Source organism: Stylophora pistillata, chromosome 9 (assembly GCF_964205215.1).
Source record: "Stylophora pistillata chromosome 9, jaStyPist1.2, whole genome shotgun sequence".
Classification (NCBI taxonomy): Eukaryota; Metazoa; Cnidaria; class Anthozoa; order Scleractinia; family Pocilloporidae; genus Stylophora; species Stylophora pistillata.
The window spans coordinates 184,620-208,279 of NC_142527.1; the positions used below are offsets into that span (position 1 = coordinate 184,620).

A 23,660-nucleotide genomic window follows, 5' to 3' on the forward strand; every position below is an offset into this window, starting at 1 on the left:
ATAATTCCATGAAGAGGAACGATCTTTATCTGTCTCTACAACCTGCCTATAGGAGGAACCACAGCACGGAAACAGCTCTTCTAAAAGGGACAAATGTTATTCTACTTGACGTGAATTCTCAGCAAATAGGCCTTCTCGTGTTATTAGACTTAAGTGCCGCTTCCGACACGGTTGATTACAATGTACTTGTACGTAATAAAATAATAATAATAAAAATATTTATATAGTGCCTATCCTTTTCAGTGCTAAGCGCTTTACGTAGGCTTCAATTTTCATTTGGAATTACTGGTACGCCACTTGAATGGTTCTCTTCTTATCTGACGGCACGTCGACAACGCATTTCCATCTGTGGTACCGTCCTTATCTGATAGTTTCGGTCTGGACTGGGGCGTTCTGCAAGGTTCCTGTCTTAGTCCTTTATTGTACATAATTTATTCTTCGACGTTTTTTAAAATTATCGAACAACATCTCCCGGAAGCACACTGTTATGCAGATTGTAAAGAATTTATTGGCTGAATCCTTCTGTGTTATAAGGCTCAATTTTCCGTAAGGCTCTAAATCTCATATTCGCTGTTCTCTCTATAAAATGCTGTCCGTATTCAAGACTACCGTCGAGGTTCTGGTCCGTAAAACTCTTAAGTGTCACTATATCCTATATCACAAAACCACACCCGGTGTGGTAAAATCAGATAATCACTAACTTAATCAAATTAAATGAGTCTGTGTGCGGTTTCACGAGTGTTCATTTTTCTAGGCTATTTCCGTTGAGTTTATTTCAGTTCAATGTCGGGTCGATTTCTTCACATAGATGACTCACAACTATACCTTTCTTTTAAGCCTGATAAGGTGACAAGCCAACAAGATGCTATTATCATCATGCAAAATTGCATAGATGATATCCGCTTATGGCTGGAGCACAATAAACTCCTTCAGTTCTTAACGATGAAAAAACGGAGTTTCTTATTCTGGGGACCCGGTAACAACTGTCAAAAATTAACATCTCTTTGATTACTGTTGGAAGTTCCCAGGTTGAAAGATCATCTGTTGTCAAAAACCTTGGTACTTTTCTTGACGACAAACTATCTATGAATGCTCATATAAACACAGTTTGTAATGTATCCTTTTATTATATTCATAATATCTGGCGCATTAGGAAGTACTTATCGCCAAACACTACAGAGACTTTTGCGGATCCATGCTTTTATTACCAGCAGATTGGATTACTGTAACAGCTTGCTTTATAGTACACCTTAAGTACAAACTGACAAGCTACAAAGGGTTCAAAATGCAGCCGCTAGGCTAATCTTTAAACAACTCAAGTTTACCCGTATTACACCACTGTTGTGCCAGCTTCACGGATTACCAATTAGGTACCGTATAGAATTTAAGATTCTTTTATTGTGTTTTAAGGCATTGCACGGTATAGTACCCGGCTATATTTGTAAGCTTATTAGCTTTAAAATTCCCTCTAAATATGAGCTAAACTTCAATCAAAAACTTCTGCTCAAGGTCCCAAGTGGTAAGATGTTACCCACATTGGGAGCGAGGGCATTCTCCTATGCTGCACTACGTCTCTGGAATGACTTACCAAGTGACATCACTGGCCTTCTCTCCTCTAGTTTTAAACGTAATCTTAAAACCTACCTTCTTACCCGGGCTTTTAATCTTCCATCTCATTAGCTTAGTGCTTTTTAATATTCTATCTCATTTGGTTAGTGCTTGTTAATTTCTTATCTCATTAGGAAAATTGTAACTTTACATATATATATTTTTTTTCCTACATTTTCTTTATTTTCATGTAAAGCGCATTTGATCATGTATATGGAATTTGCGCTATATAAATTTTAATTATTATTATTATTTATATATATATTATATATATAACTAACTGCAGACAGTACTGTTTCGGCCTTCTGGGCCTCATCAGTGCAGTGCTAATGCTAGGATGGGGGAGAACCGAGACGGTCACCCCAAACGACCCAACCTTTGTGGTATCGTCTAAGCCATGCCAGAGTGCTCAAACTAGAGTAAACCAGCGAGCATGCGCAATTGCAACGGCAATGACTCATCCTAGATAGAGTGCTCAATTTGGACATTTGGATATAAATGATATATATATATATATATATCATTTAACTGCAGACAATGCACACTGTTTTGACCTATGTGGGTCTCATCAGTTTTTTTATGTTTAAGGTGGACGGCCGGGCCCCCGATGAAGGGAGGTGCAGTGCCCGCCGACCTACATGTCTAAACCCAACCCACGGCAGGCGTGCAATGCCTTAGGGATGGGGTCCACCATAAACGAGGGTCACCAGACGCCAAACTCGCTGGGGAATCGAACCCCACCTCACCTAAAAATTACACACTCACTCCAAGGAAGAACGCACTCACAATAATAATAGCAGACCAAAACGATAATAATAACCCCTAGCCAGCCAAGGGGTGGCACTGTAAAAAACCAAAACGATAATCATAGCCCCTAGCCAGACAAAGGGAGGCACCAGAAAAAACCAAAACAATAATCGTAGCCCCTAGCCAGCCAAGGGGAGGCACAACAAAAACCAAAACAGCTAGAAAGCAAACCGGAGGGAGTCACCATGCACGGATGCAATGACACCACGGGCACACCACTGCCGATAAAACACGCGACGACTTCTGTTAGACTTGCACCGCCTGAAGGAGACTGGTAGGTAGGACTTCAGGCGGGCCTTGATGGATGCAATCACCGCCACGGCGCTAGGACGAATATTTCGAAACCGGAAATCATTTCTACACAGCCAGATACAAAACTTAGAGACATTGAGAAGATAGACAAAAACACGCGGAACAGAAACAAGGTCAGTACAGTTAAAGCCAAAAAGGACATGACGAAGAGTGATGACAGGACACATAGGAGAGAAACAAAATAGCAAAGACTGCACCCAGGCGAGAACACTCTGAGCAAGTGGACAATAAAAGAACAGATGCTCGAGCGACTCGACCCGGGGCCCACAAAAACAAGAGAGGGGAATAGACAAACCAAACGAGGAAAGACGCCGGGCGGTGTACAGGACGCCGTGCGCTATCTTCCAATTCAGATCGATAACACGGCGATCAAGATGGAAAAAAGATAAGGCGCGCCACGTGGCAGGCCAGTCGAGATTGGGGTAGATGAACATAAACTTTAGAACACAATGAGGCTGGACCATGTTCTCAGAGAGAAGGTACAGGTAACAAGACTTAGCAGACATGGTTAAGACAGGAGAACAGACAAGAGGAAACGAAGAACCATAAACCAGAGAGTTTTTGGACGTAGCGAATGCCCCGTCGAGCTTACGCCACGCCAGTACCAGAGCTTGATAGAAGGGTGGCAAGACCCCAGGGTCAAAACTAAAAGGACGAGAAAACACAACAAAAGGAGAGACACCAAACAAGGAGTTAAACCAAAAAGACATGAGAGTGACCCAACTGGAAGGAGAAGAGACAAATCTCCTCACCCATTGGCCCAGGAGGGCCCTCACCTTAGACTGAACGTTCACCACAGAGAAACCCTCAAAAAGGGGGGATTGAACAACGGCAGTACGAGAGACGAGCTCCCGCTTGCCAGACCAAAAGAAAGAAAAAACCAGACGAGAGAGCGCCACCTCCACCCAGGCCGGCATGTGGATAAGAGAGGCCACATACCAAACCCGGGAGAGGGCGAGAGCGTTAATAACGAGGGCCTTGCCACGAAAAGACAGAACACGAGCACGCCAAGACTTGAGAACATGGTCCACCGCATTGATGCGAGGGCGCCAGTTGTCTTCCTCAAGGTTACCGGGGCCAATGAAAACCCCCAGCACCTTGAGCTTGACAGGAGACCAGTCAAAAGGAACTGGGGGGTCCGTGCGACCCCGCCATCCACCCAACCAGAGACCCTTAGATTTGGAAAGGTTAATCCTCGATCCAGACGCTAATTCATAACACCTATATATGTCAAGAGCAGCCGAGATGCCTTCATCCGAGGTAAGTATGAGAGATGTGTCATCCGCGTACTGAGAGATGGGAGACAGCGGAGGACAACCTGGGAGAGACAGACCCTTAATACGGGGGTCTGCACGAATGCTACACGCAAGGACCTCCGAAACAAGAACATACAAGAGTGAAGATAATGGACACCCCTGCCGGACACCACGAGAAAGACTAAAGAAGGGAGTCAAGTAACCATTAACATTTACAGCACTTTGCACACGAGTATAGAATAGGTCAATCCACGCTACAAAGGACGGACCAAAACCCATGGCGACCAGAGTGGACCGCATAAAACCCCAATCCACTCGGTCGAAGGCTTTTTCTTGGTCAAGAGATAGGATCGCAACAGGGGTGCCAGAGGACTCGGCATAGCTCACAACATCTCTCAGTAACGCGACATTCTCGCCAATGAAGCGACCAGGGACCCCGCACGTCTGATCGCGATTGACGACAAGGTGTATCACGCGGAGAAGACGCCCGGCCATGGCCCGCGACGCCAACTTATAGTCCACATTTAAAAGAGATATGGGCCGCCAGTTCTTAGGATCGAGACGATCCCCCTTCTTGAATGACAGAGTAATGACACCTCTACGCTGAGAGAGAGAAAGAGAGCCAGAAGAAAAACACTCATTAAGGACAGCCACAAGATCAGCACCAACCACATCCCAGAAACGGAGATAGAACTCCATAGGGAGCCCATCTAGACCTGGGGTCTTGTTGCGTGTCATACCCTTGAGAGCGTCAAGGACCTCAGATGGTGTGAGTAGGCCCTCGCAACTATTGGACTGATCCTGAGGAAGAAACGAGGACAGATTACCGAGAAGGGAAGATTGGACATGAGAGTCTGTAGGCGAAGCAGTAAATAGACCAGAATAGAAGGAACCAAGAGACGCACAGAGAGCAGCAGAAGAAGAAACAATTGAGCCATCAGGCTCTCTCAGCGCAGAGATGCGACGGTCGGCAGAACGTTTTTTCTCTAAACGAAAAAAATAACGCGAGGAAGTCTCACCTTCCTCAACCCATTTGACTCGCGCCCGGACCTGGGCCCCCTTCGCCACATCAGAATCTAGGCGAGCAAGCTCAGAGAGAGCCGACCGCAGTGGATCCACACAAGAAGTAACCCCCGAATCGACTTTCTCCTGGAGATGTTGAACAAGGCGCACCAAGGCGTCTCTACATGCAGATGTCTTACGGGCCCTACTGGCACAAAAACGTATGGGGAGCCCCTTAATCCGGCTTTTCCCCCTATCCCACCATTTAGCGAGAGAGGGGAAGCGAGGGACAGCAAGACGCCAGGCGGACCATTCCTCTCGGACAAGTTCACAATAATCGTGATCTTCTAAAATTGAGGTGTTGAGCTTCCAGAAGCCAGGGCCAGGTGGGACGACGTCAGGAACAGACACAGACAAACACAAGCCACGATGATCCGAGAATGGACAGACATACACAGAAACAGAGGACACCGATGGGACCCATGCAAAAGGAATCCCAAACATGTCAATACGCGACGCCAAACTCCCGTCCCACCTGGTCCAGGTGAGCCCCGGAGAAGAGGGGTGGAGGTAACGCCAGATGTCAGTGTCGCAACACGCATAAAAAAGATGACTAAGCGAGGAGGAATTATCCCTAGGTACAGTGGCAGGAGCTGGACCACGTCGGTCTCGAGCCCGGTCAAAGACGGAGTTAAAATCGCCAGCCAGGATCGTAGGTATTGAAGGGTCAATCTTCGAATGCAAGCCATCAAAGAACTGATCCCGTGCAGGGTTGCAATTGGGGGCATAGAGACAAACCACCCTAAAGACCTTTTCATGAAAAGAGAATTCACATTGCAAATAGCGACCATCAGCAGACCAAGAATTAAGAAGAGAGATACAAGGACGATAGAGCACGACGCAACCACAGGAATGGACAGAACCCGGAGCTAACACAGAAGAGAAACCAGACAAAGAAAACCACAAAGAACATTCAGCCCGAGTAACACAGTGCGTTTCTTGAAGGCAGACAACGTCAACCTTCACAGGGAGAGATCGCAACCACTGCAGGAGACCAATCCTTTTAGACTGGTCCCGGATACCATTACAATTTAACGTAAGGATGGAAAGAGCCATCACAAAGCATGAAAGAAACATCATGACTTTTTCTTAGCCGCACGACTTGCATTAACCCTAGTAGCAGCCGAAGGGCCCACAGGCAATTGAGGAGTGCCCGGGGTCCTCTTAGCTGGACGACGCCTAGGAGTCGAGGAGGTAGAGGGCCTTTTGCGTTGGCCAGAGGCCGGTGACATATTCACATCCTGAGAGTCAACAATGGAACCCCAGTCCTGAGGCTCATCTACATTAGGTAAGGTACTATTTTCACTATTTTCACTATTTACATTAGGTTCATTTGCAATTTCATTAACTAAGATAACTTCCCCATTGCCAGCGCTGGCCTTATCGTTAATTATATCACTACTTGTATTGTTAATTATTTCACTACTTGTATCATTAATTATTTCATTATTTGTACTACATAGGATATCACCATTGCTCAAAATACCCTGAACAACCGACGAGGTGACACTAGCAACTTCATCCAACTGACTGAAGTGCTCGTCATACAATTTAACACCAGACTCCGAGGAGTCTATATCACTAGAGGGAACACTAGCCCCTTGACCAGACACAACTACAATTGGGTCAACAACATTCTTATTAAAATAACCTTGAGAATCAAGTGGGCCCTGCTAGGCAGGAGGAAAGACATCACCACACTCCATCGCAGTGTCCACAGGCTCGGGAGGGGTGGGGTCAGCAACGTTAACATCCGAAGCAGAGAGGGCAGAAACTTCATCAACTGAACCAGCTGGAGGAGGGGGAATAACAACAGCCGCGTCCAAAGGTTGTACCGCCTCATCACCAGGGGCTGCCACACTTGGGACAGTAGGAGCTGAGGCCTTGTTCCAGGCGTCGGGGCAAGTCCGAGCGAAATGACCTTCTTTGTGACACCTTAAACACCTGCCTCTATCAGGGCATGCTGCAGACTTGTGTCCAATCGCTCTACAAATATCGCAGCGGAGGGGCTGGCCACGGTACCAAACTTTACATCTAACCCCCTTGATTGACACAAACCGGGGGATTTCCTTAGTTCGCACCATGGATACAATTCTGGAACCAGTGGAGACATCGGGCAAGCCCGGCCAAACCTGGTGCCTAACGCTTTTAACTACCCCATAACCTGACAGAGCGGTAGCCACCGCATCATTTGGCCACTCATAAGGGTACCAAGAAACCACAATATTAGTGAACTGGGGGAGAGGGGGGGGAGGCTCTATGACTGAGCACTTAACCCCATTGAGTACAACAGAACCCTGTTCTTCAAAAACCAATTTAGCCACGCCCTCCGTAAAAGTGACCCTGGCTATACGGCCAGGACATTCTTGAATGGAAACTACTTTATGTTGTGATTCCACTGCAAAATAGTCATGGATGTACTTAATCACCTCAGATTGTAAAGTTCCAGCAGGGAAACCAGTACACCGAATGTCTATGGTCTTCTCCAAAGGCGGAGCCATGGAGAAAAAAAAAGAAAAAAAGGGAGCAAAAGGGCAAAGCCCAAAAAGCCCCAAACGGCTGACCCACCAAGTTCGGACCCAACCAAAAAAACAAAAAATTGGATGGGTGACGAACAGCGAAAAAAGAAAAAGACAACTCCAAAGCTTTCCCTCCCGGCAGGTACTCACAAGTGCAGAAAAGGCAAAAACGACAAGATACTTACAATTTTTCAGACCAAAGTGACCTCCTGCCAGAAAAGCAAAACCACCAACAAGGAAAATCCCGCGTCATGTGGGTCTCATCAGTTTTTTTTTTTATGTTTAAGGCGGACGGCCAGGCTCCCGTGAGGGCGGTGCAATGCCTGCCGACCTAAATGTCTAATCCAAACCCGCCGCCAGAGTGCAAGGGCTTGAGGGTTGGGACCGCCATAAACGGAGGGCCCACCAGGACGCCAAACTCGCTGGGGGATCGAACCCCACCTCCCAGGTTAATCACACACTTTCAAAGATTAAACTCCCATGCTCAGATTAGTGATAATGGTTAGTCAAAGCACCAAAATACCACACTCACGCATACCCGCTGACACACTTACCTACAACAGTAGGGACAAAAGCAATCAAAAACATGGACAAAACATGAATAGAACAGAACCACTGTGCAGTACACCAATGAAGGAGACCCAGCACAAGTGGCTACATGACGGACACAACAGGACTGAGACGGAACAAAACCCCTGTGCAGTACACCAATGAAGGAGACCCAGCACAAAAGGCAACATGACGGACACAGGAACACACGGGGGAGAAGGGGGAGAACTAAGGATTGAAGACCAGAGAGTTGCCTGAGACAGAAGCAATAACGCCACGAGCGCACCACTGCCTGTGGAAGAAGCGACGACGTCTGCTAGATTTGCACCGCCTGAAGGCTAGAGGTAGATAAAACTTCAAGCGGGCTTTAATGGACGCAATCACCGCAACGGCACCAGGACGAACATTACGGAACCGGTAATCGTTCCTACACAACCAAATACAGTACTTAGAAACATTAAGAAGGTAGACGAAACCCCAAGGGACAGAAATCAATTCACTCGTCTTAAACCCGAAAAGAACATGACGTAAAAGAATGACAGGACTCATAGGGGAGAAAACGAACAACAAAGACTGGACCCAGGAGAGAACACTCTGAGCAAGCGGACAATAGTAAAACAGATGCTCAAGTGACTCAACCTGGGGACCGCAAAAACAGAACGGAGAAACCGACAAACCAAAAAGAGAGAGACGCCGAGCGGTGTACAGAACGCCATGCGCAATCTTCCAGTTAAGGTCGGTGACACGACGATCCAGGTCGAACATAGACAGGGTACGCCACGTGGCAGGCCAATCAAGATTAGGGAATTGAAGTTCATACTTGTACACACAACGGGGCTGGACCATGTTCTCAGAAAGGAGATACAAATAGCATGACTTAGAAGACATGCTGACAACAGGGGAACAGACCAAAGGAGACGAAGAAGCATAAACAAGGCAATCCCTGGACGTGGCAAAAGACCCATCAAGTTTCCGCCACGCCAGGATCAGAGACTGGTAGAATGGTGGCAAGGCTCTAGAGTCAACAGAAAAAGGGCGGGAAAACGCAACGAGAGGAGAGACACCAAGGGCAGACTGAAACCAAAACGACATCGGTGTGACCCAACTGGAAGGAGAGGAGGCAAACCTCCTCACCCATTGACCCAGAAGAGCCCACACCTTGAAGCGAACACTGACCACTGAAAAACCACCAAAAAGAGCTGGCTGCACTACTGCAGCGCGGGCGACGAGCTCCCGCTTGCCAGACCAAAAGAATGAAAACACAAGTCGAGTAAGCTCCGTCTCCACCCAAGCCGGCATGTGGATGAGTGACGCCACATACCAGACCCGGGAGAGGGCGAGAGCATTAATAACGAGAGCCTTGCCGCGAAAGGTCAGAACACGTGAACGCCAGGATTTGAGAACATGGTCCACCGCAGAAATGCGCGGGCGCCAATTATCCTCTTCCAGGTTACCAGGACCGATAAACACTCCAAGGACCTTGAGTTTCGAAGGTGTCAATCGAAAGGGACGGGGGAGTCCGTACGGCCCCGCCAGCCGCCCAACCAAAGGCCCTTGGACTTTCCGAAATTGATCTTTGACCCGGACGCCCGCTCATACTGATGATAAACTTCCAGAGCAGCTTTGATCCCATCGTCGGATGTTAAAATTAACGACGTGTCGTCAGCATACTGAGATATGGGGGATAGTGGGGGACACCCCGGGAGGGAAAGGCCAACGATACGGGGGTTGGAGCGAATACTACAGGCAAGGACCTCCGAAACCAAAACGTACAGCAGAGGAGAGAGGGGACACCCCTGCCGGACACCTCGCGAGAGACCGAAAAACGGTGTCAGATGACCATTTACATTAATGGCACTTTGGACCTGCCTGTAGAACAAGTCTACCCAAGCAATGAATTGGGGGCCGAAACCCATGGTGACAAGGGTAGATCGCAAAAAGCCCCAATCCACCCGGTCGAAGGCCTTTTCTTGGTCGAGGGATAAGATTGCAACCGCGGTGCCCGCAGACTCAGCATAACTCACAACATCACGGAGAAAGGTGACATTCTCCCCTATGAACCGACCCGGCACTCCACACGTCTGGTCCCGGTGCACGACCAGGTGAATGACACGGAGGAGCCGGCCAGCAATGGTTCGTGATGCCAGTTTATAGTCGACATTCAACAGCGAAATGGGACGCCAATTCTTTGGATCAAGACGATCCCCCTTTTTAAAAGACAACGAGATCACACCTCTACGCTGAGAGAGAGACAAAGAACCGGAGGAAAAACAGTCGTTAAGAACAGCTACGAGATCAGCACCGACTACGTCCCAGAAACGAAGATAGAACTCCGCTGGAAGGCCATCCAGTCCAGGAGCCTTGTTCCGCTTCATGCCCTTGAGAGCGTCATAGACCTCGAGGGGGGTGAGGAGGCCCTCACAACTATCAGCCCGATCTCGCGGAACGACAGAAGACAGATTACCCAAAAGAGAAGATTGGATCAAAGTGTCAGTAGGAGAGGCCGTATATAAGTCGGAATAGAAAGAGCCGAGAGTGGCACACAAAGCAACAGAAGAAGAAACAATAGAGCCACCGGGCTCTCTCAGCGCAGAGATGCGGCGGTCGGCAGACCGCTTCTTTTCCAGGCGGAAGAAATAGGCCGAGGAGGACTCTCCCTCCTCAACCCACTTAACTCTTGATCGCACTTGAGCACCCTTGGCAACGTAGGTGTCCATAGCTGCCAGATCCGCCAGCGCATATCGGTAAGGGCCCGCGCAGGAGGTCATGCCAGCATCCAGCTTGGCCCGAAGATGATCGATCAAGCGAACGAGGGCAGCCCTCGATGCAGTTGTTTGAGATGACTTTTTGCGACAGTACCTGATGGTAAGGCCTTTTATCCGACCTTTCCCGCGGTCCCACCATTTGGCGAGAGAGGGGAAGCCAGGAAGGGTACGACGCCACGAAATCCACTCTTCCCTAACGAGCTGGCAATATTCCGGGTCATCTAACATGGATGTGTTCAATTTCCAGTAGCCTGGCCCAGGTGGGACGACGTCGGGAACAGAGACAGACAGCACTACTGCACTGTGGTCCGAAAAGGGGCAGCAGTACATAGCGCAAGAGGACACCGATGGGAGCCAGGCAAAGGGCACCCCAAACAGATCAATGCGCGACGCCAAACTGCCATCCCACCTGGTCCAGGTGAAACCCGAGGAGGAGGGATGGAGGTAACGCCACACATCCATAACACAACATGCCTCGAAAAGCTGGGCCAGCGAAGAGGAACTGTCTCTGTATGAACTTGCAGGTTCAGAACCACGCCGGTCAAGGGCTCGGTCAAAGACGGCGTTGAAGTCCCCAGTAAGAACAGTAGGGACAGATGGATCGACTTTCGAATGGAGGTCATCAAGGAATTTGTTCCGCGCAGGGTTGCAGTTAGGGGCATAGACACAGACCACACGGAAGACTTTGCCAAAAAGAGAGAGAATTCACATTGCAGATAACGACCATCGGCAGACCAGGAGTTTAGAAGAGATAAAGAAGAACGATAGAGAATAACACAACCACACGAGTGAACAGAACCAGGAGCCAACACAGACGAAAAGCCGGACGATGAAAACCACAAAGAACACTCAGCCAGAGTGACACAATGAGTTTCTTGCAGGCAGACAACATCAACCTTCACGGGGAGGGAACGCAACCACTGCAGAAAGCCAAACCTTTTAGACTGGTCCCGCAGACCATTACAGTTTAAGGTAAGGATGGAAAGAGCCATCACTGAGCACAAAAGGGAAGCCATCATGCTTAGGTCTTCTTCTTACCGCCCGAGGACCTCTTGCCAGCCTTACCCAATGCTGCTGCAGATGGTTTTGCAAGCCGGGACAAAGCCGACGTAGCCGGAGGTTCTGGATCCGGGTCTTGGGGGGTTGACTCAGAACCAGGGTCCGATGCAGGCCTCTTACGAGTAGCCATGGCCGGAGCTGTATCCATTTCGGAAAGCTCGTCGGCCAGGGCCAAAGAGCTAACATTATTCTTACTGGTACCTTTACCACTAGTAGAGCCTTTTTTGGCATTCTTATCCTCTTTACTATTTACTTTAGCAGGGACCACACTTGCAGTTTCCCCTTTGCTAGATAAATTATCAGTAGCGCTACCGTGATTAACGTTAACTACACTAATTGAATTAGGGGCACTGTCAGTACCACCATTTACTTCATTACTAGACACTAGTTCTCTATCATTATTTTCAGTTGACCCAGAAGGGGTCTTAACCGAGGCGTCTGCCCCTCTAGTTTGCTCATCATTCGGAGCCTCACTATTTCCTTTACAATTACTGACTTTACTCTCTGACCCAGTCCGAGGAGAAAGATCAGTATTAGCGCTGGCATTGGCTAGATACTCAGCGAGCTCAAACTCTTGTGCGGCACTATCAGCAAGTTGTCTAACGAAACTATTAGCGGCAACAGACAGCATTTGGACTGCCTGGGTAGCATAAGTCTCATCCTCAAAGAGAGGAGCACCCGACACCGAGGCCTGGGTACTAGCCGCTATCCCATCGGCCACAGGGTCACCACTGGCCGGGGGAGCGATAGGAATCTGTGCCTGCACCAGTTGGCCGCTGGAGTCCAAAACAGGGGTGCCCAACTCCATGCCTGACACCTGGGAGGCCGCTTCACCCACCAAGGGTTCGGCTTCACCATCACCATCGACAGCGTCTTCGCACTCGATATCACCAGCCGCCTCAGCAGCATCGCCCTCATCAATGTCACCCCCATCATCGCCAGCCCCTTCCTCCCCACCAGTGCTACCAACCGGGGCCCCAGGGGCCACCGGGGGGGCCTGGGGAAGGTTCCATGCAGATGTACACTCCCTAGCAAAATGCCCCGCCTTGTGGCAGCGGCGGCACTTACCCTTATCAGGGCACTGTTTTGCCGCGTGTCCAACTTGTCTACAAATATCGCATCGCAAAGGCTGGTCACGGTACCACACCTTGCAGCGAATACCCCCGATGGAAATGAAACGAGGGATTTCCTTTTTGACAACCATTCTGACAAGACGGCAGCCAGTAGAGACTGACGGCTTGCCAGGCCACATTTGATGGCGGACAGACTTGATCTCACCATAGCTTGAAAGCGCGTTCTTAACTGATTCCACTGGGCCCTCATAAGGAAACCAGTGGACGACAACCATACTAACTTGAGGGGGTGGTGGGGGGGGAGAAATGACCTCACATTCGACCCCATTAAGAACCACCGACCCACATTCCTGATAGTGGAACATAGCTAACGCACCCTTTTCATCATCAAAAGTCACCCTGGCAATAAAACCGGGGCACTGCTGGATAGACACAACTTTAGCAACATGCCCAGTTTGCTCTTGGAAGTGGGCATCTATATAACTAATTATTTATTAAGATTTTGTAGTGCCCAGAACTCAACAAGAAACGTGAGTTCGGCCCCACGCAACACAGCCCAAAACTGGATGGGCGACCGAAAAATTTTGTTTCGCCGAAAACACACCGGAAAAATCGGAAAACGCCGAACACCCGGAAACCACGGTCGAGAAAGGCCGAAGAAAGGACCGAAAAAACCCTCCGAAATCGGCTCGAAGCCGGAAATCGGCAGGGTTGCCGAAGAAGTCCGAAAAACGCCGAAAGATAAAAAGGCGAAAGAGGACTAAAATCAACCAAAAGACAAATACTCACAAGAGTCCGTGCCCCAAGAGTGATCCTGCGCAGAATCCCAAAGTAGAGTGAATACTGTGGAGGTGAAGGAGTAAATCCTGGGCCTCATCAGTGCAGTGCTCCATTGCCTGGGCGCTACACTTGTGGGACCAAGTGCAGGTATGTTGCCATGCGAGAGTGCTCAAATCACAACTAAGGTGATGAGCTTCGCCCGAAAGCTAAGTGCATGGCAACCCCAGTGTAGAGTGCTCAATCGCAAGGTAGCCAAAAGGCAAAGCCAAGCGAGAGCTATCTAACTGCAGCGCTATCATTTATATATATATATTATATATATTTATATTATTTATATATCTGACACTGAAATTACATCGGAAAGTGCGCAAGCCAGAATTTAAGTAGTCAATTTTCTATTATGTAGCTTAGCTTACTGAATTTTTCTCTTCTTTTTTCGAAAACTGCTTTTTGTGGAATATTTTGAAGGAAAAATTTATTATTGTTATTAAGGACGTCGATCATGTATCGTCAATTTATTTGCTGTTCTGCTGAATGAAGCTGAAGCAAAATAATGCAGACATAAGATAAATTCTGCTACTCTGTAGAACAGTTGTTAATACCGAAGAGATTCAACACTTTTCTCTCAGCTAGAGACTTTTTAAACTTGTCTTAATATCTATACCTTAATTTGTCTTAATTCTGTTTGTTATCCTGTATTTTTACTGATTTTTTGAAGTAAAAGATCATGTATTAAAAAAATTAAAAAACTATTATTATTATTACTAATGATAAAGTGGACACGTGTTATCTTAAAGCGCTGTGTGGAATATTTTTAACCCTTAAGGACTCTGTTTATCTTTCCAGATACATTTTTATAAATGAATTTGTAATAACTTTTAAAAAACTTTCTTGTTCGATCTCCTTACATCTTTCGGAAAAAACAAAATGACTGCGTGCAATCTAATAAGCTACCCCTATAAAAAAGCGCTCTCACTGTTAAGCCTCTCCCAGGCGTAATGTCCAGTTTATTCCAACGGTTCCAGTGGTTCGGTTTGCGCGTGCGCGTTTTCATCGCTTTTGGATGCCACGCTGTCAGTTGTAGTTGACAAAGTGTTTGTTATTATTGAAACAGCCATTTTTTTAGAGAAGACTTGCGGTTGTTACAGCTGGGAGTCTAACAACTAGACTATGCTCCTCCGGGACTTTTTTTATTTGAGGCGCCCAGTAGCTATGATTCCTTGGACTTAAAATTCAACACGTGGCCAGGGACTGTTAAAAAAAACGACATAAAATTCAACACGTGGCCAGGGACTTTTAAAAAAACTTCTTAAAAAATTCTAATACATCCCTTAACGTTTACGTGGCTTTGCCTCGTCACCGTAATGGTTTCCATAAACTCCTGTAGTCCATTCCATTGTGCTGCTATGGCCGAGGAAAGTTTCCAAATCTTCACGCAAAATGTCGTGTAAAATACCTTTTGGTCTAAAGAAGCGCTTTATCAACAAAAGGACCCCCTGTTTACTTACTTTTTAGAGCTAATCGAAAGCTACATTCCGCTTTATTGCCAGCCTGATCTTTTGCCTCGCAAATAACTTGACACGAACCAGGTACAGAGTTTTCCTCTCCAGATACTCCTTTGCACAGTATGGTGCGAGGTGCTCCAGTGGACGATCCCAATTAACTCTGATTACTGTCTTTGTGATATCATCTATAATAATATCTTTTCGGCAATATGTGAAAACTGGGCGCTTCTGGTCTGGAAAGTTAAAATGACACATGTCATTAAGACCTCATGACTGATTCTTGCTGCATCTCATTCACTTGGTGAAGAAGCATTTTTCGCTACTGCTGAAAGCCCGAATGACGAGTCTTGCTTACCCAATACTGCGGCAATAGCAATGTTGGCGAGAAGAACGGTGAAAATGATAAATCGAGGAATCATCTTTAAAGCGATGTCTCTGCTGAAAGATTTGACGAATAAGAGTTGCGACGGTTTTGCTAGCTGTGGACATTTTTTATCAGATTAATAAATTGTCACTTTCTTCAGTTGTTTTTGTTTTATAATTGTCACAGGTGCAAGGTTGCAAACATTTACTCGTCAGATGAATAAACTTTATTTCTTAAAGAATGATTACCAACTTGCATTTGGAAAAGCACGAAAGTCTGCTATTTTCCCTATTTTCGTGGCAACATATCTCCTTAAATAGAGCAACGCACGAATCTCGTATTTCCAAAAGTATAAATCCTGTACCTCACGCAAGGAAGGAAGATTAAACTCACGTTTGACTGATGTTTTTTAACATGAAAAAGTTCTGTTAAGTTAAAAATCAATAAAACTTTTTCAACAGTTCGTCATATCAGTTACTTCTAATCAATAATTGTTTCAGCCGCTTTGAGATAATAAAATTCCAGGGAAAAAATTGCGGCCTCAAGTATATGAATGCCAGAAAGAATATTCCCAGGCTCATATCTACTACTCAAGTTTAGATGTTAAGAGAGAAATATTTACCCTTTTACACGGTCTGATAATTTTGATAGATATGTTTAATATTCAGAATTTGTACTAAAGTATAAAAAAAAGTTTTATCGCAGCTTTCATTCCTGAATTTTTCCAGCCCTGTTTATCTATATCTTTATTCTTCAGTCTTAGCTAAATACTAGTGACACTGATGATTGATATGCATGAATCAGATCAATTTCATGACTTTGACTTTGTTTTCTCAGCTGGCCGCTTGTGTTGAACTCAACCATATGATATGACTCATTTAAATGTAAATTTCTCATTCTATATTTGAAAAACTGCGTTCTCCTCAAAGGACTTTTTATAAGCTGTAATTTTATATTTTGCGAGTCACAGGTGCAATATTTTAGTCCTTCAAGAATTCAGTCATCACCAGTGTAAGGAAGTTTTGGCTGACCCTTTTACTCCTAAGATCTAATTAGCAATTCTGCTAACTGTCTGCCATACAATTCTTATGATGTCAGCTCGAGGATTTTGGTATTGGATCAACTAATGATCCCCTAGCTGATATTTTTCTTTATTCTCATTACTCATCTGCTTGATAATGTAAGAATATTGTAAGAAGAAACTCTGTTTTGGTCATTCATGGGAGTTAGATAGTTAATTACGACGGAATTATTTTGAGTGAACGTCGAAGGTAATCCACAATGACATTGGTTGTACTTAACCTCGCTCCGTAATTAGTACCTGAAACTTGCGTCACCCCCGACCAATCAAAAGTAAAACTAAACTCCCATTGTGATATAGTCACTGTTGTAACCAAGCTTTTATATCTCAGACCAGACGATTTAGATCTTATGAGCGAATAAAACTCAGAAAGTTCAGGCAACATAATGTTTATTTTTATTGACATGTACATGGAGACATGTTTTTGAAATTACCCGAAGGTTTCTTGTGAACCTGTTAAAAAGAAAACAAAATCAGAATTGATATTCAATTTCATTTCGTATTCGTAACCTTCTGGCATAGTTTTCCGTCATTTCATCCTGAATCTTATTGTTCGAGCTGAAATGTTTAGCAAATTATTGTTCAATCTGTCTGAAGCGTTTTAGACCTAGAAAATGAGCGCCAGATTTCTATCGCATGTTATTAGATAATTGCCAAAAACCGAATCACTTATCTTGCATAGAATCGAAAATGAATAATATATATTTTTTAGTTTAAATCTATCAATTTTTCAAGATCAAGAAATGCCAATGTTTTTTACTTGGCTTAAAACCTCACATTCTTAGGCCACTCATTCAGATTGCAACAAAATTTTTTCATAAAGAGGTTATAACATATAGATGCATTCCATTTTTCTTACCTTAGTGGCTCTATTCGTGATACACCTTAAGTGTATCAACGCTGCACTCCGGTTTTTCTTTGCAAAAAAACGGAGGAATGTAACCTGCGGTTGCCAAAGAAATGAAATTCTCCTTGACGGTCTGGAGGACATTGGGGTCGTTTATGTCGCCATCAAAGAAAAAACCGGGGACACCAGAAATCTTTATGGAAGATGGTTGTACTGTGCCTGGAAATAAACGTAGAAAAAAGAAATTTAGGTAAAATCGACTCTGGAGCTCTTATTATTCCGAGATGATAAGGAATATATTGACTTTCAGACTGAAGGGATGCCTTGAAGAGAAGGAAACAAAGCCGATTGCATTGCTTCCGTTGGTCTTCCAAATGAAGCTGCAATCCCCTGCAGATACTTTGCAAACCCCTAGGAGGATAGTACACTCCATTCTCTTTACACACCTCCTCGAAAAACTTTATCAAGCAAAAACTGGAGGATTTAGCGCTCATGTTTACAACAATCGTTTCTAAGCTTTGAACATTGTCCAAGTACTCCTCTTCTTCGGCACCTTTTGATTCTCGAAATACGCGTTTGGGCAGCATTTCAAGTAAAAGCTCTCTGAACCTTTGACAGCAGCCGAACATGGAGGACTTTTCCTATCTGAATATAATAACCTTTAATGCATTCATGTCGCCTTTATTTAAATTTCTACAGAGGCATGGGTTATTGAAGCCGTTCAAAAAACGAGCAGCAGTATTTTATCGGCTCTAAAAACGCTCGGCTCCAACTCATGTTTTTAAACCCAATAAAATACTACTGCTCGTTTTTCAAAAGAAAAAATATATATATATACATATATAAAGATGAGTTTCTGGAGTCGGACTAGTTCAAAAACATTTAATTGCTACTCGGAGTTTCATGCTTCCAACGAAGCAATCATCAGGCAACTGGCTAGATGCCTGATGATTGCTTCGGTAGAAGCATGAAACTCCGAGTAGCAATTAAATGTTTTTGAACTAGTCCGACTCCAGAAACTCATCTTTATTCACCGCTCTGGTCAAACCATCGAGCACTTTTATGGCAGATGAAGTCTTCATTTTCAGTTACTACTGGTAGTCATATATATATATAGAACGTTTAAAAATTGCGAGGATGGACAACTTCTGACGTCAAAAATATAAAAAAATTTTAATAAAAAACGTTTCCGTCAGAGACCTTCTTCAGTTATTTACAACTTTTGAAATGAAAAAAGAGCATTAAATAAGATCGAAGCGCTAATGATTGCGTAATTACAGATAACGACTAATGAACTGGTGCTCATACATATATATGATGACGGTTTTTAAATTTAGCAATGACCTGGAAAATTCTTTGCTTCTGTCACAAAGTTTTGCAGTAACTAACAAGGGAACTATTGGCAATCAAAAATGTGGAATCGTTTTTTGAGGTATGAAAATGTCTTTCGGTGTTTTTTGATTAAATTGCGATTCCTGACAATTGTCGATACATTGGACGTGTGAGCCTAAGTTCGGTTTATGGCCAATTCCCGGAGGGAGGGCGCACTGCCAAGATGTCTATCGGGATCTTCAATCTAGGCTGCAAGCCTTTAACCTTTACTTTATATAATAAGATTTATATTCGACTTGTTATTGATCCACCTTGAGTAAGATATGTCCTTAAGATATTTCGTATTGACGGGTAAAAAATATGAAGAAGGGCTTTGGTTGTGAATATATGACTTGAATTAGTACTTGTTATCACCCCCTTTTATTGTATGAATTTTACCTATTTTCTTGGCGTCCTGACAATCTTGAAGAATTTGCGCTCGTCTGGTTTTGTACCCGCATGCAGCTCATTATGATAGATACATTCAGCATCACAAATGTTAACCTATTCATGTGCGTACTTCTACGTTTACCAATTTAAAAGGTTTATAAAGTGCCCCAGAAACATTAAGTTGATCATTTCGCGATAAACTTACTTGAGCAATTAGGCCCTGGAGGTTGTGTGCTGTACGGAATGCCGGGAATTCCGAAAAAATTCCATTTGCCACCTGAACAGTAGTACAGGTAGGGGGGATTGAAAGTGAAGTCGAACCCATTTTGACACATCACAGCACAAACGTCATCTCCACCAATGGAGTTGCATACCAGAGCTCCATTTTGAGGAGGATCGAACAAGGAGCATCTCTTTCCTGTTGACAAAAAAAAGAAAGGAAAAAACCTTTGAAGTAGAGGAGGCCCCCAACGATTGAAAAACCGCCCCGCCAATCTAGTAGGTAAATATTTCCTGTTTTCTTTTACCTTCTACTTTTGAATTATAGACATAATTTGATGACAGAATCATGTGATACTTTTGATATCGGTAGTATGTCCTATTTTGCTTCTCCGTCATTTTTCCCGGCTAGGTATCGATTATTTTATTTCAATTGTGAGCATGAATGCGATCAATATTTGACCAAGTTTTTGTTTCTCCCTCATCCAAATCCTTTATCTGCCTTTTTTTATTACGCTGCGGAAACGTTGTCTCGTATTCTCGCAAAAATAGTGAATTCATCGAAGTTTATAGATCTTCGGTTTCTCAAGGTTAACTCATACTTCGATAGCAGACAGCACAATGCTGCACAAAAACAGATTTTTTCTAATACGTAGTTTAGTTAAATGTGTTGATCATAACATCTGATGGCATGGTTCGAGTGAACCTGAAAAGGACTGCTGTAGGCGACAATGATTGACGTTTTGACATCGTGAGCGGAAGTCATCATAAGAGTAAAGGGCCACTTGTCTTCCGCTAAGCACGTTGTTACGTTACTTATTACTACCGAGAGCACTCCTTCTCAAGACTGCTCTCACCTGAATAATCAAAGCACACAATCAAATGCTTTTTATAAATTCCAGTCAAAATTTAAAATTAGATCATCTTAGGAAATTGTTTATTCAAATAGAAGAGTTTCAGCTTACGTTTTAGAGTGATCTTGAAGCTACAGGTAGCTCGATTTCCAGCCTGATCTATCGCTATACATTCAACTAAAGTTGTACTAGGAACAGAGAAGAAGTCTCCATTTTGCTGGTTGCATACTATAGCGGGCACCACACCAGAATCGTCCGTTGCTTTAGGTGCAGACCAGTGAACACGGATCTCAAGCTCTGTGAGTTCTTTTGTGATGCACTTCGGGCAAACCGTGAAAACTGGCGCTTGTTCGTCTAAAACGAAAATGAGAACGAAATATAACTTGTGTATTTAGCGGCGGTAGGAGTCAGCATCTTGTATGATAGTCCTAGCCTCTTTTCCACAGCTCTATAGCAACTCAAAACGTCTTGCATCAAACGTCTACAAACAGTTCAACAGCTATGTAAAATTTCTCGATAAAAACTTTTTGTACGATAAGTTGTAATGCGCCATTCCCATCTTCTTTATTCAAGATGACGAGATGGCCGGGACCTCTTACCTTTTGATGCTATCGTAAGGGAAACGAGAAGAGCTTTCAAAATGAAATAGTAAGAAATCATCTCGAAATGCTAAGGACTTCTCTCAGTGATATGACGCGGTGAGATCAGTTATCGAGCAAATGAAGACTTAAAAAGACAGTTGTTACGTGGTGTTGAGGGGAACTATGGGATTATTTACGCAGCTGTCTTTGTCTGTTTTGGTCACAGGTGCGACTTTTCCGTCGATCCTTCAATTTAGCAGGCAATAAATTACTCATTTTCATGTGTCACGTACATGGTCAATTTCACGAGAGCAGAGTGAGGCTTCTGGGATTATGCCTCATCCATTTTGCAAAATCACAAACGCGTAAAATTAGTGGCAGCAAGGAATTGGACTGAGGTGAGACGTTACTAAAATATTGGCAGAATCTGAAAGTACTGAATGACCCAAGTGTTGCATTTTAGACTTAATAACTCAATTAAAAACAGGTGTAATTATTGACAAATGAAAGGATAAACGTGGGCCTAATCGACTTTAAAGGCAACGTTGAATATTTTTGACTTTTCCGAAAAATTATGCCGAAACAAGAAAAAAAATATAACTCCAGCCGTGTGCCGGAATAAAAATAACGAAGCGTTATGGAAAATGCAGGGTTTCACTCGCTTTGCTGGATATCTGTCGCTAAGACGTAAAACAACATTAGTTTTGTCTTCTCTTTTAAACATAAAAGGTTATTATGTGTGTAAATTTAGAGCAATAGTAACTCAGGAAAGCTGATGTCTCGAACAATAAGATTGACAACATTCATGTGCATTAGTCTCAGGTTTACTTTGACCGCAAAATATTAATAAACGCTGGAACAGCAAGAAAAAGCTTGCTAAAACGGCAAAAGTACAGAGGTTGTAGCCACGAGAGTTATTTTTTATCCATTCTGTCGTTCGTCTTTGTTACTTTAATTAGTGTAAATAGTTCTCGCCTCGATAGTTTAGTTCGGTATTTATTAGTTTGTATTTTTCGTGCTGTCAAAATGTAAATTAAGTTTGTCAGCGTTGTTTTATGTAATCGCCTTTGTAGCGTCCACTCTTAGCTACTTGTAATAACAATCAACTTCGACTGATGTAGCGTCCAGTCTTGGCTACTTGATATAATAAACCTTTAATTCAGCATCGTTTCCTAACCTGCACAAACTTGTATTTATCTCATTCGAGACTTGTAGAAATAGTTGAACACAGGTGCAACACTCTAAGCTTTGAACGCTGTCCACTTCGACTTTGATTCCTCTTTTCTCAAAGTTGACGTCTTTATTTCTTCTAGAACTTTGCCACTCGCCAAGGATTTTGTAAGCCTACGTGGCAAATGCGTAGACTTTGGAATATAACTATCCAAGTACTCCTCTTCTTCGGCACCTTTTGATTCTCGAAACACGCGTTTGGGCGGCATTTCAAGTAAAAGCTCTCTGAACCTTTGACAGCAGCCGAACATGGAGCACTTTCCCTACTTGAATATAATTCATCTTTAATGCATATTGGAAATAAAAAATGTGGAATACTTTTTTGAGGAATTAAAATGTCTTTCAGTGTTTTTTGATTAAATGGCGATCCCTGACAAATGTTGATACATTGGACGTGTGAGCCTAAGTACGGTTTATGGCCAGTTCCTGGACGGAGGGCGCACTGCCGAGATGTCTATCGGGATCTTCAATCTAGGCTCCAAGCCTCTAGCCGTTACTTAATATAATAAGATTTATATTCGACTTGTTATTGATCCTCCTTGAGTAAGATATGTCCCTAAGATATTTCGTATTGACGAGTAAAAAATATGAAGAAGAGCTTTGGTTGTGAATATATGGCTTGAATTAGTACTTGTTATAACCCTCTTTTATTGCATGAATTTTACCTATTCTCTGGGCGTCCTGACAATCTTGAAGATTTTGTACTTGTCTGGTTTTGTACCCGCATACAGCTCATTATGATAGATATATTCACCATCAAAAATGTTAACCTTCTCGTACGCTTACTTCTACGTTTACCAATTTAAAAGATTTATGAAGTGCCCCAGAAACATTAAGTTGATCAATTCGCCATAAACTTACTTGAGTAATCAGGCCCCGGAGGTTGTTTGCTGAACGGAATGCTGGGAAGTCCATAAAAATGCCATTTGCCACCTGAACAGTAGTACAGTAAAGGAGGACTGAAAGTGAAGTCGAACCCATTTTGACACATCACAGCAAAAATTTTACTTCCATTAACGGAGTTATATACCAGAGCCCTGTTTTGGGGAGGATCGAACAAGGAGCATGTCTCTCTTGTGACCAAAAAAAAAAATAGAAAAAACCTTTGAAGTAGAGAGGGCGCCCAACAATTGAAAAGCCGCCCTGCTAGTCTGGTAGGTAAATATATCCTCTTTTTTTAACCTTCTACTTTTGAATTATAGACATAATTTGATGACAGAATCATGTGACAATTTTGATATCGGTAATAGGTCCTATTTTGCCTCTTGTAGCTCTCCGTCATCTTCCCAGCAAGATATCGACTATTTAATTTGAGTTTTGAGCATGAATGCGATCAATATTTCCCTTTTTCTTGGTGTCTTCCTCATCTGAATCCTTTATTTGCCTTTTTTTTATTATGCCTCTGAAACGTCGTCTCGTACTCTCGCA

At 44.1% G+C, this 23,660-nt stretch overlaps 3 protein-coding genes across 4 annotated transcripts; all 3 read right to left on the reverse strand.

Moving 5' to 3' along the window:
• Positions 1 to 2,534: 2,534 nt before the first annotated feature.
• LOC148722722 (uncharacterized) lies at positions 2,535 to 3,749 on the reverse strand. The gene has a single exon (XM_088733586.1). The coding sequence runs from the start codon at positions 3,642 to 3,644 to the stop codon at positions 2,574 to 2,576; it is 1,071 nt and encodes a 356-aa protein (XP_088589712.1). The 5' UTR covers positions 3,645 to 3,749; the 3' UTR covers positions 2,535 to 2,573.
• A 4,460-nt stretch (positions 3,750 to 8,209) lies between these two features.
• Positions 8,210 to 9,442, reverse strand: LOC148722723 (uncharacterized). Its single transcript, XM_088732111.1, has one exon. It carries the CDS (start codon positions 9,410 to 9,412, stop codon positions 8,342 to 8,344), a length of 1,071 nt encoding a protein of 356 aa, XP_088588237.1. The 5' UTR covers positions 9,413 to 9,442; the 3' UTR covers positions 8,210 to 8,341.
• A 7,671-nt stretch (positions 9,443 to 17,113) lies between these two features.
• On the reverse strand, positions 17,114 to 21,178 carry LOC111333985 (sushi repeat-containing protein SRPX-like). Of its 2 annotated transcripts, none has more exons than XM_088733518.1 (5): positions 21,021 to 21,178; positions 20,533 to 20,775; positions 19,554 to 19,766; positions 17,600 to 17,800; positions 17,114 to 17,193 (listed from the first exon to the last, which is right to left on the reverse strand). In XM_088733518.1, the coding sequence occupies exons 1-4, from the start codon at positions 21,079 to 21,081 to the stop codon at positions 17,610 to 17,612; spliced, it is 708 nt and encodes a 235-aa protein (XP_088589644.1). In that variant the 5' UTR covers positions 21,082 to 21,178; the 3' UTR covers positions 17,114 to 17,193; positions 17,600 to 17,609. The 2 variants fall into 2 exon arrangements, with proteins under 2 accessions (XP_088589644.1, XP_088589643.1); XM_088733517.1 differs by having other exon boundaries at positions 17,600 to 17,806; positions 21,021 to 21,177.
• Positions 21,179 to 23,660: the final 2,482 nt, after the last annotated feature.